General features: G+C 45.2%; 1 protein-coding gene across 1 annotated transcript in view; it reads left to right on the top strand.

Moving 5' to 3' along the window:
* Positions 1-8,794, top strand: part of Sld5 (DNA replication complex GINS protein Sld5) — a 51,589-nt gene extending 42,795 nt beyond the window's left edge. The window contains exons 3-5 of the mRNA XM_068344800.1: positions 5,845-5,993; positions 7,823-8,002; positions 8,594-8,794. Of these exons, the coding sequence (XP_068200901.1) occupies positions 5,845-5,993; positions 7,823-8,002; positions 8,594-8,690 (426 nt within the window). The 3' untranslated portion in view covers positions 8,691-8,794. The remainder of the gene's footprint in view (positions 1-5,844; positions 5,994-7,822; positions 8,003-8,593) is intronic.
* The last annotated feature ends 10,113 nt before the right edge of the window (positions 8,795-18,907 follow it).

Here is an 18,907-nt window from a genome sequence, read left to right as displayed (position 1 = left end):
CTCGTTTCCTACGAGCACCGGTCCCTTCGGGGCTAAGGGCTTACTCCACATTGTGGGCAAGTCCCTTAAGTGCCAGGTTTTACCTGCGCGCCCACGTTTTCTTGCGCGCTCGCGCGCAGTAGCGCTCTTGCGCTCTCCTGCTGTGTTCCAGACTTCTCTCCTGCGATCTCCTGTAGCTAAGTCTCGCCGTAGATCTCCTGATCGCCAGCGCTCACCTGCGCCTCAGATTCCTTCTGTGCACCAGCCCTCTTCAGCTCGCCAGCGCTCTTCTGGACGCCCTTTCCTGCTACGTGCCTTGGGCGCCAATGGTCTCCTGTACGCCCACAATCACCTGCGCGCCAGCACACATCTGCGCTCCCTTTTCTATGTGCGCAATGCGCGCCAATGTTCGCCCTCGCGCACACGATCTTTGGATCTAGGCACAGGCAAGGCGATTGTTCCTTCTTTTTACACCCCCGTTCGCCTTCTCGCCAGCGCACATCTGCTCGCCTTTTTCCTGATGTGCGCAAGGCGCACCAGCCTTCTCCACGAGCTTACAGATGTGGGTGGAGGCGAAAGTCTTGATTCCTTCACCTCCTCGCCGACGATCTTCTGTGCTCTATATTTGACAGAGTCTCTGAGCGCCCGCACGCCCACGAGAAGTTTTCTGTACTTGCCCACAAGCGTTCGCTATTTTGCGCAACCTCACCATCTGGTTTTGCCCCTCGCTGATATCTTCCGGCCGCGCAACCGCGCTCCATTGATCTCCTACGCGCCGGTGATCTCCTAGTGATCACGCGCGATTCTTCGCCTGCCCGCTAGCGTTTTTCAACGCGCCCACGCTTCAGATCGCCGTACGCGGCCACACGTTGGCTCTTCTGTACGCGATCGGTCGCTACGCACCATCGCTCGCCAGCGCGCCAGCGCTCACTTACGCATTTTTCGGTCTTCCGACCGCGCCCTCGCGTCCTCACGAGCATGCGCGCACATGTTCGCCCGCGTGCGAACCAACGATTATACCATCGCGCGAGCGCCAAGGGCGATTTCGACCGCGATTCCCGTCGGGTTTTCGCAACACGGGCAACCTGGCGAGTGTTTCTGGAGCGCATACTTTCAGATCATCATAGTCACGATCTTCACCACGTAAGCGCAGAGCATGGCATGTATAAACCATGAAGAATCTTCAGAAGAGTCTGGGTAACATTCTTCTCCCTCTTCAGGCAGGCCCCATCATCCCTCTCCTCAGGATCGCCCTATTCCTTTCCCTCCAACGGTGGCTGCTGACACTGCCTCTGTCAGTCGTCAACAGCGGGAATACTTCGAGATCATGGGGTAGCCTGATTTAGCTTTTCCTCTCCGCCGGGCTGGTGACATTTTCATCTTTGGGAATCTTGAACTAGGAGGAAGCCGCGAAGGGTGCCAGGCAGGCCACCTCGTGGCTGATAGTCGAGCTTGAGTCTCTGGCCATCCGGTCGCGACCCGAGGTTTTATACAAGGTAGCTCCGGGAAGGTTATGGAACTTTCCTCCTCTCGGACACATGCGCCTTTCGTTTCCCAACACCAATTGTCGAACATGGGGACAAAATCGATGTTGAAGCATTGAGATGCAGTGACCGAGAGGCTTTCTCTCGTTGGTCCCTACCATGGATTTCGGCAACCCAGACTCTCTCTTCCATCCTTGGAAGGGGCTTGTTTCAGCCCAAGGACAAGGAACGAGCAACTGAGAGGTGGGGAGAATCGTATCACGATTCGCTCCTCCAAGGCGCTTATTTCCAGTCCCTACAAGCCTCCAGCGCCTCAACTTCTACAGCCTCGTTCAGGCTAGGACATCGGAACCGGCACGGGCAGCTAGACAAGGTGTCTATGCAGCCTCCCCCTCCTGTCGGGGACGAAGGGCGAGGAGCCCTCCTGGGAGGGCAATAATCTTAGAGGGGGCGGCCTAGGCCGCAAACGCTCGGATTTGCAACCCCTACCTGCATCCCCCAGTGGGGGGGATGCCTGGATTTGCGCCTTCAAGTGGCAGCAACTCGGGGCCGATTCCTGAACGATCTCCATGATCAGCCAGGGGTTTCGTGTCCCGTTTCGTAGCATCTCTTCCTCCCCTGTCAGCGAATCCGGTGTTGCTGAGCCAATATCCCATGGGATCGGCAAAGGGGCTAGCCCCTCGGGCAGAGGGCGAGACCATGCTCTAGAAGGATGCTCTCCAAGGTTGTCGGCGGCTCCTTCCAAGGTTCCTCAAACGACTCTTTCTTGAAGAAGCGCCTGAAGGCTGGCGACCCGCCATCGTCCTCTTAGCCCTGAACAAGTTTGTCGTACAAACTTCGGTCAGTATGATACAACAGTTTCGATCAGACTTGTAGGGAAACCACAAGACTTCACGTGCATACTGGATCCGAGAGACAGGTACTTCCAGATCCCAGTCCATCCATCTTTACAGGAAGTACTTGGAATTCAGCCTAGGCAACAGATATACCAGTTCAAGGTGCGGTGCTTCGATCTTTCCTCAGCTCCGCAGGCATTCACCAGGAAGTTCATCCCGAACCCTCATGTCCACACAGGAGCGGCATCCGCCTCCTTCGCTTTCTGGATGACTGGTTACCCGGGCGGTTTCGGTATCGACCCTTCTTCGACGCCGAGACAAGCCTCTGGGACTTTGCCAAGATCTAAGGATCATGGTAATCTCGAGAAATTTCTCTGTTTCCATCGCAACAACTGGTATATCTAGGCTTAATTTTAGTCTCCAATCTCCGTTAAGCCTTCCCTTCAGATGACAGGATAGCAAGGCGGAGGAGAGTAGGAGAACCTTTCCTCAGGCAAGGAGAGTCTCCAGCCCTTTTCTGGTTAAGCCTCCTAGGTCACCTTCCTCCTTGACCCCCCTAGTCCCTAACACTCGCCTCGGAATGAGTCTCCTGCTTTGGCGACTCAAGTCCCGGTGGAACTGAGACCTCGATTCCCCAGATATTCTGGTCCTATGGGACCTGCCGAACGAGGGATCCTGCAGTGGTGGTTGACCTACGAAGCTTTGGCTAGAGAGTGGATCTTCTCGTCCCTCCTCCGTATTTGATGCTGTCCTCGGACGCGTCAAAAAAGGGGGGGGGGCACGTTCTGAACCAAAGGATCTCAAGCCTATGGCCAGAGCTAGAAGGATACCTCCACATCAATTGGCTAGGGATGAAGGCCATATTCTGGCCATCAACAGTCCCAACAGGCCCCGGCGAGTCACTCCGTGAGCGACAACACCACGGTAGTTGCTTTTGATCAAGCGGGGAGGTACTTTTTCATAACAGTCTCCCATCCTACAGTAGAGATACAGAGATGCGCCGAAGTCCGCTCAATACCTCTATCGGCTCGCTTCATTCCGGACAAGGAATGTGCTCTCCGACAGTCGGAACAGGGCATCGCAGGTAGAGAGTACCGAGTGGTCTTTGGAACCCCCAGTAGCCAGCAAGCTCGTACCTTGTAGTCCTGTTCGTGACGATTGAATTCTGTGGGGAAAGGGGGCTCAACAAGACCAGACTTTCGGTCAACCTGTCGGTGACTCTGATAGCTCCGCTACGGCATCAGGCAGAGTGGTTTTCGAACCTTCTGCATCCCTTAATGGAACTCCCGAGAGAGTTTTCCCCACGATAAGAGCTATAGCAACCACACCACTACATCTACCACAAGCCGTAGCTCCACTTCGGCTCCATGCCTGGAGTCCATCCAGCATCTCCTCACTGAGAGAGGCGTTCCGCGACAGGTCGCGGAGCGGAGGTCTTGACACCTGCGAAGTCATCCGCAGGGGTCCACCAGGCAAGGTGTAGAGTCTTCTGTGGTTGGTGTCATGGGAGAGGTATCTCTCCCCTCGATGCCACTATTCCAGCGTTAGCGGAGTTATTGTCCATCTGCGGGAGGAATTGCGCCTTTTGCTCTCGGCGGTAAAGCCTATCGCTCAGCCTCAAGCCTGGCCTTCAGGCTCTAAGGTTAGACAATTCCTCCTCGCTGTATCTTTCTTCGCTCATACGAAGCTACGAACTTACCTGCACCCCGTCGGAAGTGAGACCTCCTCCATGGTACATGGCTCGGGTTCTTAGGGATCTTAAGGCTTTTCCCTGTGAACCAGTACGCTAGTCATCTGACAGGCACCTGACGCTTCAGCCAAGCGTATCAGCGTACTTAATGGTCTCTCGTACGACTTCGCCCATTCAAGAGGATAGGGAGAGGTAATGTTCGGGTTTGTCCCTGAGTCTGTTTCTAGACTCAAGATCTTGGAGTCCCAAACCTTCGGTTCGACTCCTTCAGGATTTCGAGTCTCCTTTCTGTAACAGATGACCCAAGCCTTCTCCTACTATGCCCAGCAAGGAGTCGGAGGTGTTATCTTAAAGAACAGCTGCAGTTCGTCCTCACATGCAGCCCTGTTTGGGAGCACAGGAAGGACGAAGAGGAGGGTCACCAGAAATACCTTTGCAGCCTGGATTCTAGGACCATCCATCTCGCCCTGAATCCAGACCCTCCTCCGTCATGTAGCCTTAGAGTACATGATGTCAGAGGCATCGCAACGTCTCTAAGAAGACTACTCTGTGACGCAGGTGCTACAAACTGGAGTCTGGAAGCGTCGGACGACCTTCACAGCTCACTACCTGCAGGACGTGACCCACAGGAGCCTCGATACGTTTTTCTATCGGCCTGTGGTGGCTACACAACAGCTGGTCTAACCTCAGGCTCCTTAATGGACAGGTAGCAGAAGGTTGGGGGCATTGTTACCTGGTGTCAGACTGCATGATTGAAAGAGGTATGTCTGGCCCTTACTTCTTTCTTCATCCTCCCCTCTCTTGGGGAAAGCAGCATCCTAGGTTCTCTGCATAGCTGACCTCAAACCTCTGCAGGTAAACCATGCTTCCTTGTGTTCCTAGTATTAAAATGATACTGTCACGTCCCCCATACCCTGACGAGGTGGTATTGAGAAAGTCCTAGTCCAAAATTCCATCTAAAGGTCTTCAGGTCGACTGCCTAGGACAAGTCACGCTTCTTCCCTTCACACACAAACTTATGTAGGCAACACACTCCTTGCGGAGCAAGGAACTTGCGAGGTGCAGGGACTCTTTTTCTCGAAGTGCTGCTCACTCGGATTCTGAGTCCCCGGGTAAAGCCAAAGCCAGTATGGCTGGGGACTTTCCACCCTTCCTAAGAGGTAAGTCACCCTATGTAAATAGCGTGGTTTGTATTTCGGTTACGGAACAAATGACAAATTCGGAGATAACTTGTATTTTTCCTAACCATACAAACCTTAGCTATTTACACATATTTGCCCGCCAGCCCTGTCCCCCAAGTCAAGTCCTACCTCTAAGCGAAGTGAATCAGTTCACCAGTGTGTGAGGGGGTAGGGGTAGCTAGCTACCCCTCCCCTACCCCTGCTAACTAGCGCATGGGTAGTTAACCCTCGTTTAAAATCTAATGGCTCGCCATTTCAGCTACGCCGAAAGCAATACCCTATGTAAATAGCTAAGGTTTGTATGGTTAGGAAAAATACAAATTATCTCCGAATTTGTCATATTAATTATTTTGATGCTTGTCCAACATTCATTGGATCTCACCTTCCTTCCCACATCTAATTGAGAATGATTAAATCATAATTGAAGCTATTGAGTGAAATGCTTGTTCTGAAATTTTAAGTATAGGAGTGCTGGTCCTAATCTGGCACAATTCCTCTTAATTATTTTAGTTTGTTAACCAATCTGTGCTTGCATAATATATAACACAATGAATGTTGGATAAGTAAATTCTATCTTATAAATTTTGTTATTACTTGACCATGTGTATTTTGAACTGTTTGAGTATTTGTTCACTCTGAAGTTTCATAGGTAACAAGGAAAACCTCTTTTGCAGATTGATCGTATACGTTACATGATAAGCAGTTATCTTCGAATTCGCATTGAAAAGATAGAGAAATTCGCACATTACTTGCTAGAGAAAGAGAAAACAACCGATGAAGAGTCTTCGCTTCTTTCTGCCAGCGAACTGCAGTATGCTAAAGAGTAAGTCTATAATTGGTATGAGAAGTTTTTGAACTATGATTACCGGTATTTCAGTTAATATCGCTCTATATTCATAGTGCTTGTGAATATCACCTAACTCGTATAGATATCTATTGTTCATTCTTCCTCCCTTGACTACAGTGAGCCCTCGCTACTTCGCGGTTCGACCATCTCGGATTCACGACTTCGCGAACTTTTTTCATTAAATACGGCATCCGATTTCATCAGCAAACCACTATTTTTGGGGGAAACATCATTTTATTCTAGAAAATTGCTACTCTTTAAATAGTTAATTGCACATTAAGAATGGGTGTACTTTTGTTTTTAAATTTCGGCTGTGTTTTAAAAATCGAGTATTGTTGACTTCTTTTTGTTTTACTTTTGGCTGTGATCAGATCAGCTGACGTCTAGCTGCCGGTCTCAAGCATATGCGCGTACGAAGTATTGTTTATACCATTTCTTAACTTATTTAAACCATCTATACAGTTGATATTACATAAGCACCAATGTGTTATAACCTATCATATCTTTTTGTTTATTACATTTAAAACAATCTCTCTCTCTCTCTCTCTCTCTCTCTCTCTCTCTCTCTCTCTCTCTCTCTCTCTCTGTGAGCTACTTTTCACTACCTCTCATTCCTTATCTCTATCTCACTAACAAATGAAATCTTTGTTGCTTCACAAAGTTTCATTCATATTGAAAATCAATCATGATTCAATTTTCCTTACTTTCTCCAATCTCGCACTATGTCACATCGAACGTTATAGCGGTAACTTAATTGTTCGATAACTTTAAAAATCGGCCTAGTACTTGCTTCTTCTCTTACTTTTTTTTTTTTTTTAGATGGTTTCATAATTGAGGCGGGTACAAGTTGACTTATAACTGAAGTTAGGAAAAGTATTTTGGATATGGAATGGAGAATCATCTTTAGTAACAGTTTAGAATTACAGTATCGTAAATTATCATTCGGTCATTAGCGGCAGTTTGTTATTGTTGATTAAACGCCAAAAAAAAAAAAGAAATAAAATTGTTTTCCTGCTTTGCTACGTATGTAGGATTTTATATAGATACGGTAAATAATATTTGTAATAACATATTTACTAAAAGCTATTAATATCATTATTTATCACTTTCATCATGCGCGTTTAATGCCTTCGTTTGTTTATTACGATCGAAGATGGAGCGTACAGTAAACGAATGGAAGGTTTCCGTTTCAGGCGGCGTCATAAAGAAAAACATTATATAAATGGCATTCATTTCATTTATTTGGAAGTCCTAAGAAAAATTAAGTAAAACATTGGTAATAACAAAATCAACATATAATCAATACTTGGTAAGATTGCTGTCGATGCAAAAACTAACCTATACATAGTTGTGTAAATACGTCTGTTTCTTCATTATGATCAGAGATAAACGTAAGCAAAACATTGGTTGTCATTTTTTATCGTGCTTTTTGGCGTGTTTAGGAAACGCATGATATAAAATCGCCTTTAATATTTGTGCCTGTTTTAGTTTAGGGTATTGTAGTACATGCATTAAGTGTTCTGTACATTAAAGGGTAGTTTGTTAACAGTACTACGTAAAGGGAAGGTTTTAAAAGTCTGAATATATTTGTTAATTAAATGCGTTATTATGGTGTCCCTACTTCGCGGATTTTCAGCTATCGCGGCCGGGTTTGGAACTTATCTACCGCGATAAACGAGGGTTTACTGTATTGAAATATTGAAAAAATGGTGGTTTTTTTAAACATAGAATATGTTGGTTCTTTCCTCAGTCAGGAACAATATATATTCCTTGGTACAGTACTGTATATAGCATTACTTTTGCAGATATGCAGCAAATTTAGAGTCTCACTTCCAAAGTGTGGTTTTGCAGCACGTTCCTGAAAACTTACGAAACTTTGACCCGGGAAAAATGGCAGTAAAGCCAAATTTAGACTCCTTCGTGTTTTTGAAAGTTAAAGAAGAAACTCCAGCCGTAGTCATCGAAGATGACAGTGGAGAGGGAAGGTATGTGTTTATTTTTGCTCTTTTTATGTTTAATGAGAATGTTATTAAAGTAGATCTTCATAATATTGACCCCATAGTAAAGGCTAGCCTAGATTATTAGGCTTACAAATTGTAAACCAAAGTGATTATTAATGCAGGTTACTGAAATTCATCCGGGCACTTTTGCATGCCTATTACAAACCTCTCGAAGGATGGGTGAACTCCATTTATATCAATCTCCTATGAGGTGTATCCTTTAATATACAAAATGCCCATACCAGTTTAGGAGTGATCAGTCTGCCTGGATCAAGCTCAATGACAGTTTAATATGAGACTTCCTTTGTCCTACTTGGTTAGTAAAACTGAAACAATATTGGGGAAAAAGTATGATGTCCAATTCTGCCTACTTTCCGATTCCAAGAATGGTTGAAAATGTATTCAAGGCTATTCACCATACTGTACTTGCATTTACCAACATATGTAAACTCTAAGCATACAGTAGTAACATTCATCTAGAAAAATACAGTACAGTTTTCCTATATTCCATTTTATTGAATGTATCTCAAAGGATCTTTTCTATAAATTCAATTTTACTTCTCAATTTTTTTGCAGAGATGAGGAAGTTGATTTAGAAAAGGACAGCCAGCATTTAATGCGATACAAACCAGTCAGCCATTTATTACATTCGGGTGCGATTCACCTTATCTGATTTATATAGCTTCTTTTTTTACACATTTTAATGGTAAGATATATTTTTATTAACCAATTTAGATTTTTAAAAACAATGAAATTGAATAAAATCTTATACGCAAACTTTGTTTATCCACCTTTGTTAGTCTGGTAGTAAGTGCTAGAAAATTGCTTTACTTCAATAAAAAAGGAACTTAATAGTTGCAAATCATCCCCCCAAAAATTCTTGTATTACAGTATATCAAATTAAGTTTGTTCCTACACAGATAGAAACTCTTATCCTTAAATAAGAATATGATTTCAGCCAAGCTGGAACTCCGCTGTTAATATTTTTAATGAGGTGGGGTAGTAGAGAAACCCCGCGAGCTTCACTCTTAGTCACTCCATCTTCAATCGCCAAGATGTACAGACCTGTGCTCGGTGTTCCAATCTTGGTTCTTTAATTTTCTTTTTGTAAGCGACTTAATGAAAAAGCCACTTGTAGGCATGTGGTCTTGCCAGGAATTTCCAGTGAGCCGTGTGGAACCTTCATGGGCATGTTGCCCGTGGATCTCCATTCATTGCGCCCTTCTTGCAGAAGTAATGACTGCTTACAGTTATCCCCTGTAAGGAGTGGTCATCCTCCCTTTGACAGGAGGAGAAAGAAGACCATGTAGGATTCTTTGCCTTCAGGGTCCTCCTTGAAGTCTAAGAAATCCACTGGACCTCATATTTTTCCCTGGTACTCTGGCTTCCTCTGAAGGAGAAAGTGAGGAAAGACAACCATATTAATTTAACCTTAGGGAAAGCCCAGAGCGAGTCACCTTTACCTAAGTATCCCTTCTCCTCACAGTGAATCCGAAATAATAACATATACAGATGATGGTGTAGACAAGAACCATGCTATGAGGAAGTTATAGCCTTCCTTAGGTCAGAAAGGAAAGCCTTCTGCAACCCCTGGCTCTTTCTAAGGCAAAGTCGCCTCGTCCTTAATAAGTCTCCCGCTGCACTATCGGAAATAACACTTGACGTGACCCCATCCATCCTGCCTAGCCCCCTCCGGGAGGCACAGTTGATCGCCAATCCTTGCCTTCAGAGCCACCATCCTCTTTGGAATTGACGTCTTTGGGTAAAGGAAGGAAGCACCTACAGCTTCTTCGCCTATCAGTCTAGTCCCAATGACATTGTGACGGGCCGAGAGAGGGTTGTGAAGTCAAAGGCAGGATGCAATCAACTGAGTTGTTTATTAAGGAATACTCTCCTTTATATACAAAACCTCAAGGCAACAGGACATAACATGTTCGAGAGACAGACAATGTTACAGAGCAAAACCGGAGACATGATCATTCAGGTTCTTTTTAGTGCGAGGGAAGAGCGCAGATACAAGCATAATATATACAAAATAATTATGTACAATTGTGTGACATACGGTTGGTACATGGCTCCCCCCCTAAAAATGACATACTGTACATGTTAATTAGGGCGCCCTGATCTAGAGAGGCGAACTGTAGGCGGGTCATCTGGCAGAAGATAAGCAGGTTTTAGACAATCAATGGTGACCCAGTCTTCTTTGCCCCGAATGTTTAGTAGGAATGCTTTCGGACTATGTTGGATCACAAGGAAAGGGCCCGTGTAAGGGGGCGTTAGTGGTGGCTTGCTAGTGTCGTTGCGCAGGAAGACGTGCGTTGCAGAGTGCAAGTCCGTTGGTATGTGATGCTTCGCTGGGGGCTTGTAAGTCTGGCGGCACGGAGTAAATTTTCCCACGACGTGACGTATGCGCTGGAGATCGTCGGAGGAGGTTGTAGAAGGAAAAAATTCGGCAGGGACGACCAACGGGTTGCCATACACCATTTCACCTGCCGAGACGTCGAGGGCGTCTTTAGGAGTGGTCCTTAGTCCCAGGAGGACCCAGGGAAGCTGAGTAAACCAGTTGCAATCCTTGCAGCGGGACATCAAAGCTGCTTTGTGGGTGCGATGAAAACGTTCAACCATTCCATTGGCAGCGGGGTTGTAGGCCGTTGTCTGATGTAGGGTGATGCCCAGGAGATTCGCTAATGACGTCCACAATTGAGAGGTGAAAGTGGTTCCCCTGTCAGAAGTAATATGCTCAGGGATACCGAATCTTGAAATCCATCCAGAGAGTAAGGCAGATGTACATGAGGCGGACGTTGCAGTTTCCATGGGAATGGCTTCAGGCCAACGAGTGGAGCGGTCGATGACGGTAAACAGGTAACGATGTCCTTGTGATGTGGGTAGGGGGCCTACAACGTCGACGTGAATGTGTGCGAAACGACGCTGAGGTTGAGGAAAGGTGCCCACTCCTGAATCAGTGTGTCGATGTACTTTGGAAGTTTGGCAAGAAGTACAGGCGCGGACCCAATCCTTAGCATCCTTAGAAATGCCGTGCCAAATGAACTTTGCCTTCAGCAGCTGTGCAGTAGAACGGCACGAGGGATGTGAAAGGCCGTGAATGAAATCAAACACCTGTCGGCGCATGGGAGCAGGAATCCAAGGTCGCGATCTACCAGTACTGACGTCACAGAGGAGGGTGGTGTTGGAGTCTTCGAGGGGAAAGTCTTCCCAACGGAGGGACGTGCAGGATGTCCTACAAGCTTGATACTCTGGATCCTGTCGTTGGGCTTCAGCCAGGGCATTGTAATCCAATCCCAGTTGAACGGCAGCCAACGTGTTTCTTGACAGGGCATCGGCAACGGGATTCATTTTCCCAGGGAAGTATTGGAGGGTGCAATTGTATTCAGCCACGGCGGAGAGATGTCGGCATTGACGGGCGGACCAGGCGTCAGACTGTCGAGTGAAGGCGTGCACCAGAGGTATGTGGTCTGTGCGAATGATGAAGGGCGTACCTTCTAAGAAATGGTGAAAGTGACGGACAGCCAAGTGCACCGCCAGCAATTCTCGATCGAAGGTAGAATAACCCGATTCTGCCTTGGACAGTTTTCTGCTGAAGAAGGCCAATGGGCGGGGCGAGCCTTTGACCACCTGCTCGAGTACTGCACCAATAGCGACGTCGCTGGCATCGGTGGAGAGAAGGAGAGGGGCGTGTGGGATAGGAAAAGTGAGAGCCGCAGCAGTTGATAGGGCCTTCTTTGCATTGCAGAAGGCTGCTTCTTGAAGGGGACCCCACTTCAGGTCCTTTGGCTTGCCCTTGAGGGAGGCGTAGAGGGGAGCAAGAGTGGCGGCAATGGCTGGCAGAAAACGGTGATAATAGTTGATCATGCCCAAGAATTCCTGCAGATCTTTGACGGTCGAGGGCGCGGGGAAGTTCTGAACGGCTGCTACCTTCTCAGGGAGGGGATGGACTCCTTCAGGAGTAATACTGTGCCCTAAGAACGACACTTCGTTGGCGCCAAAGGTACACTTGTCGTACCGGACTACAAGGCCGTTTTGTTGCAGGCGGTCGAGCACGATGCGCAGATGACGGAGGTGTTCCTCTTTTGAGGAGGAGAACACAAGTATGTCGTCCACATAACATACACAGAAAGGGAGGTCCCCTAAGATGCCATCCATGAGACGTTGAAACGTTGCCCCAGCATTACGAAGGCCAAAACAGGAGTAATTGAATGTGTATGTACCAAACGGAGTGGTGATGGCAGTCTTGGGGATGTCTTCTGGGTTCATAGGCACCTGATAATATCCCTTCAGGAGGTCGAGCGTAGAGAAAACCTTCGCTTTGTGCAGGTAGGAGGTCACGTCGTCAATATTTGGGAGGGGGTAGTGATCCGGTTCTGTTTGCATGTTCAGGCGCCTGTAATCCCCGCACGGACGGAGGGAGCCGTCTTTCTTCAGAACGATGTGTAAGGGTGACGACCATGGGCTGGAGGCCTTTTGGCAAAGGCCCATTTCCTCCATTTCGGCGAACGTCTGTTTGGCGACTGCCAATCGTTCCGGTGCCAGACGTCTGAATTTTGGGTAGACTGGGGGTCCCGTCGTCTTGATATGGTGATAAATACTGTGCTTGGCAGGAACCGTGGGCGTTTGGCGAAGTTCTGGACGGAAAACTTCCGGGTACAACGTGAGGAGGTGGGCGTAGGCATCCGTGGGTGCGCTGATGTGGAGAGCGAGGTTAGAGGGGGCGGGTTGAAGAGGTGTCGACAAGTACGAGTCTGCGTTGACCAATCGTCGGTGGGCGACATCGACCAGAAGGTGGAAATGAGAGAGGAAATTCGCACCGAGGATTGGCATTGTGACATCAGCAACGAGAAACTTCCAATTGAATTTACCGTTTCCGAACGATAATGTGAGGTTCTCTTAACCGTAGGTGGGTATCGCAGATCCGTTGGCAGCTACCAAGCGGACGTCGGCAGATGTAGACAGACTACGTCGTGCCTTGAAGAGTTTCCTTGGCAAAAGAGAACGACAAGCACCCGTGTCTACCAAAAATCGCACGCCCGTTCCTGCATCCTGTAAAAAGAAAAGATTAGAAACATGGGAGGCCACCGCCACAAGCGATGGCCTACTTACACGTTTTTTGGCCACTGACAATCCTTGGCAAATTTCTTCGCGGTTGCCCCGAATCTGAAGTGGTAGTAGCAAAACTGCGGCGGATGGTAGGTAGTAAGTGGCTGTAGAAGTCGTTCATTGGGGCGCGAGCGATTGGTGGGTGGTGGGCGGCTTTGTCGCCGCTTCGGCACGTCACGGGGTAGGCGTGTATGTCCTACGGCATTCATGTCAGCTTCGGTTGACGTTGAATAGGAATCCTCGTCGTCGGGGATGGAGGCGTTGATGTAGGTCTTGAAGTGGCTGTCCATAAGGGCGTCGGCTTTGGTCATCAAGTCCTTTATGGGTAAACTATCGACATCGGGTATGGCAGCGCGTACAGGTTCGGTTAAACGGCGTATCCAAAGGGCACGAAGTAGGTTCACCTCACGAGGAGAGCCGTCTGCAGCAGGTTGAAGGCGAGCGATACTGGTCATTTCCCTGAGGGCAAGCGAAGCCTTTTGGTCCCCCAATGGTTGTTGCGAGAGCTGAAAAAGCTTTGCTATACGGGCGGCTGGCGACGGCGAGTACTGCTGCAGAAGGTATGTTTTGAGGGCGTCATACGCTATTGGGGTGTCTCCTTGTTCACAAAGCCAGTCGGATATTTCTGGGAAGGTGTCCTCGGGTATCGCCGCGAGAACATAATCCGCTTTGGTGGTTGAGCGAGTCATGCCCCTGATACGAAACTGGACTTTTGCGCGCTGAAACCAAGCAAACGCCTCTCCGCTGGCAAACGATGAAAGTTTGAATGGAGCGGCTGCAGCACCAACTGCCGTAGAGTCCACCATAGTACCAACGATGAAGGGGCGAGGGGGTGGGGGTGGAAGACGGTGGGAGCGAGTCGACTTCCGGGGTCACCAATGTGACGGGCCGAGAGAGGGTTGTGAACTCAAAGGCAGGATGCAATCAACTGAGTTGTTTATTAAGGAACACTCTCCTTTATATACAAAACCTCAAGGCAACAGGACATAACATATTCGAGAGACAGACAATGTTACAGAGCAAAACCGGAGACATGATCATTCAGGTTCTTTTTAGTGCGAGGGAAGAGCGCAGATACAAGCATAATATATACAAAATAATTATGTACAATTGTGTGACATACGGTTGGTACAACATCGTCATGGCCAATGTTTCGTCTAGTTTGACTCTTCTTAAGAAGACAGAAAAAAGGAAGATAACTTTCAATGCAGGGTCCCAACTTCTCAGAAGCAGTACAAGTTTGTCATTCAGTCTCCAAAGTGTCCAATCTCTCCAGCTAACAAGAGCCATATAGTTACACCTTCAGAAGATAGATCTTTTCTATACATGCTGTTCACTTCATACGTGCTGCTCATACATTGTTTATTTACTGTAACCTTCACTGCTGCCGTGTTCACCTTAGCCAAGCAATATCTCGTATTAGTCTCCTGGCTAGTACAGTGGTAAAACATACTCTTAGCATTTGCATGGCAGCAGATTTATCCCCGCCCGGTACTATGAGTTTAAGCTGTTTACTGGGGAGGATACTGCTTGTGGTTGGGCACCAAAGTTTAGGGTTGGGCTTGCCTGGCTGACGTTTTGGTGAGCATCTATCCCAATGATACTGGAACTGTAACCAGACACCTTTACCTTTAATAGCCCTATGGCAATAATTCAGAAAGCATGTAGGACAGTATTTAATATTTTCTTAAAGGCATTTATGCTTGATAAAAGTGACAGAAGCAACTTGGTTGCTTGAAGAAACTAGAAAAGTTGTCAAATTTAGTACTGTTTGTTATTCATATAATCTTTTTGATATTTTTTAGGTGTACATACATACATATACCAAGGCACTTCCCCTAATTTTGGGGGGGTAGTCAACATCAAATAAATGAAACAGAAAAGGGGACCTCTCCTCTCTACGTTCCTCCCAGCCTGACAAGGGACTCAACCGAGTTCGGCTGGTACTGCTAGGGCTGCCACAGCCCACCCTCCCCCGTTATCCACCACATATGAAGCTTCATAACGCTGAATCCCCTACTGTTGTTTTTAAGTGTAAATTGATAAAATATTCATGGTGGTAGTAATGTTCATTTCATTGATCCTTTTTCTTTTATCTAAAGTCTTCTTAGCCCTTAGATAGACACCAAAATCACTCTTATAGCCCACCTAAAGGTGATATTTTAATTTTCAGCAAATATGTTACTGAATCTTGAAAAGTTTATCATTTTACCTTTATTATGACCTTTACAGTCATTGGGGATGAAGCCATTGAATTCAATGGATTCTAAAACCTGTAAATAGACGCCTCTGACTTCAAAATTACTTTTAGCCATTGAATTCACCATTCTCAAAAAACCTCACATTTTGACACCGAACCAATTTTAGAAATACACCCAAGTTCCAAACCCAGAGTGGCAGTGGGCAGTCCTTCCTTTAAGATGTGTGCACTCCTGCTACTCCAAGGGAATGAGCTTATGATATCCAATGATTTTAAACCATCCAGTTTGGCTACAGGGACTTCCTCCCACCTAAGAAATGTTTTATTAAAAGACAAGGTTTTGTATCAACGTAGAAACAAGTCACAGATTTTTTGAGGTAATTTCTACTCTAATTATACAAACCCGAATTCTTCAAGTTATAGTTCCCGCCAAATCCATAAATGAAAGTCAAAGTGGCTACTCTGTGAGCTGACTGGAAGGCCGGGGCTTACCTACTACCCGCCAGCAACTACCAATACTGCGTTGAAAATTTTTACAGCCTAGTTCCAGCTTCACCAAAGTCATTCTCCTACTAAAGTACAGTACTTTGGTTTGTATAATGAAGAAAAATACTAATTACTTTGGAATTTTGTGATTTTCATTTCATAAATTTACTGTGTATGAGGCTAGCATTATTGCTAAATTAGGTCAAATCCATGATCAAGTAGGTGACAATAGAAATGTCAGGAACACAGGCGGAGACTGTGATGACCCTATCCGATGTTGCCTTTGCTGTTGGTTAGTATTTAATATCTCTTAAACCCGTCATTTTTTATTAATGAGTGGGAGTATCTTTGTTTCCCTTCTTCTTCACCAAAGGGATTAACTACTGCACTGTAATTGTTCAGTGGCTACTCTCCTCTTGTTAAGGGTAGAAGAGACTCATTAGCTATGGTAAGCAACTCTTCTAGGAGAAGGATACTCCAAAATCAAACCATTGTTCTCTAGTCTTGGGTAGTGCCATAGCCTCTGTACCATGGTCTTCCATTATCTTGGGTTAGAGTTCTCTTGCTTGAGGGTACACTCGGGCACACTATTCTATCTAATTTCTCTTCCTCTTATTTTGTTTAAGTTTTTATAGTTTATATAGGAGATACTTATTTTAATGTTATTCTTAAAATATTTATTTTTTCCTTCTTTCCTTTCCTCACTGGGCTATTTTCCCTGTTGGGGCCCCTGGGTTTATAGCATTCTGCATTTCTAACTAGGGTTCTAGCTTAGAAATTAATAATAATATTAATATTGCCCACACAAATGTGGATCCTTGTACATAATCAAGGGATTGAACACTTTTTTTTAAATTCTATAAGAATTTTTTCAGATTTTCATTCAAAGCGTTCGCTTCAGTCCAATAGTTTCCACAGCGTAAAATGCCTCTATAATCTTTTTCTATCTTCTATGTTTCATTAGGTTTCCACCATCTTGCTGTCCAATATCTATATCAAATACTTCCAATAGAGGTTTTGGCTATCTTGAGTCTCGTTGACATAGATATTTCCACTTTAGTCAAAGTAACTGCTCGCATTGATGATACAGGGGATCATTGTTAGGAAGGATATGTATTCAAAGTTTTTTGTGACTGTTGTGGGTGACCTCAGCTACCCTGAAAATTGTTTGGACCTTTTCAGGAGAACTCTGCTCAAGGGCTGAGAAATCCAGTCCTTGGGTTAGGAATCTCACCTTCAGGCCAGAAGCCTGTCATGAGAGGTTAAGGTAGGATGATTCCATGTTCACATACAGTTGTTCCAATCCTTACAGGTGGGTTAGCCTACGCCAGTGCCACTTTCTATTTTGATGCTATCCCGTATAGGTAGTTTATGGAGAGACCATTTAGGAAATCAACTTACCGGTACTTATCTAATGGTGGAGTATAATTTTTGTAAGCAACATAAGATACTTTCTTAACCCTTTTACCCCCAATGGATGTACTGGTACATTTCACAAAACTCATCCCTTTACCCCCAGGGACGTACTAGTACGTCCTTGCAAAAAACTGCTATTTACATTATTTTTGCCTATTTTTGATAACTTTATGAGAAACTTCAGTCATTTTCCAAAAGAATGAGACCAACCTGACCTCTCTATGACGAAAATTAAGGCTGTTAGAGCCATTTAAAAAATATATATATACTGCAAAATGTGCTTGAAAAAAAAAAATGCCTGGGGGTTGAGTGTTGGAATGTTTCAAATAGCTTGGGGGTAAAAGCGTTAATATTCTCGAACAGGTAAAACCTTTTTATCACAACCCCTGTCCCCTTTTATTGCGCCAACTTCAATGTGACACATTGCCTTTTTATAATAGCTACTGGAAGCTTCCAGAAGAAAATTAGCAATTTTTCACATCAGAATATCATACATTATGGTTTGGATATCTAGTCAAGGCAGATATTTCAAACCTTCTCCTTGGGGAAATGTTAAAGCTGTCACCCTATCATAGATACTTCAACATCCAAAAGGGAGTAGTATTCAGCAAAATAATTAGGACCTTTTAGAGGAAAACATTCTAGATAGTTATCCTCCGCAGGTTTATGCAATTAAAAACTCAATTCTACATTTTATTAATATTTTCTTCCTAAAGTTTTTTAGATTGTAACACTATTGGTTGTCTGCCTATGAGAGTTAAGAAATTTAGAAGCAGGCCTGGCCGGTATTTCAAAGCGTTTTGAATATGGCCATACTGAATTTAAAAGTGATAAAAAGCAGTTAACCATTCAAAAGAGCACAATCTTTTCAGACAGTATCGGACTGATAGGTTTTGTTTTCAATGTAAAGCCGGGTATTCCCAAAATTAAGAAATTTGCTTTCAATGCAGTTTTGAATAAGATATCCGTGAGAGAACAAATATCATGTATAAGCATAGGAAGTCCTAAGCAAGGGCTAATGGGGCCTGTTCATAGCCATGAAACAACATATGCCTATGGTGAAAAATATCAAAAAAAAATATTATCCCTCTAACTTATCTCAACACTATCCAAAGTGTAAGAGTTGGTAATCCCTTTGTTTAAATAATGCTTATCCAGAGTATATTGCTATTCCTTGAAAGAAATTGGAAAAGTTTGCCAAAAACAAAGTTAAAATGTTCTTCCTGACTTGTTGCAGTAGCTGCCCCAACATGTAGAGAAGTCATTAGCACATGGCTTAACTCTCCCCAGCCACCTCACAGGTAAACAATTAAATCCTTAAGTCAAAGTGTTCCACTAGACTATCTTATTTCCTATTTTTACTTTAACAATTTTTATTGAAATATTTTTTTGTACTTGAATCCGGTTGGGACTTGCATCTAACCCTTTTACCCCCAAAGGACGTACTGGTACGTTTCACAAAAGCCATCCCTTTACCCCCATGGACGTACCGGTACATCCTTACAAAAAAATGCTATAAAAATTTTTTTTTCATATTTTTGATAAGTTTTTGAGAAAATTCAGGCATTTTCCAAGAGAATGAGACCAACCTGACCTCTCTATGACAAAAATTAAGGCTTTTAGAACAATTTAAAAACAAATATACTGCAAAATGTGTTGGGAAAAAAAATAGTCCC

The sequence above is a fragment of the Palaemon carinicauda genome, chromosome 21 (genome assembly GCF_036898095.1).
Source record: "Palaemon carinicauda isolate YSFRI2023 chromosome 21, ASM3689809v2, whole genome shotgun sequence".
Taxonomy (NCBI): Eukaryota; Metazoa; Arthropoda; class Malacostraca; order Decapoda; family Palaemonidae; genus Palaemon; species Palaemon carinicauda.
This window is presented reverse-complemented; position numbering and strand designations above follow the sequence as displayed.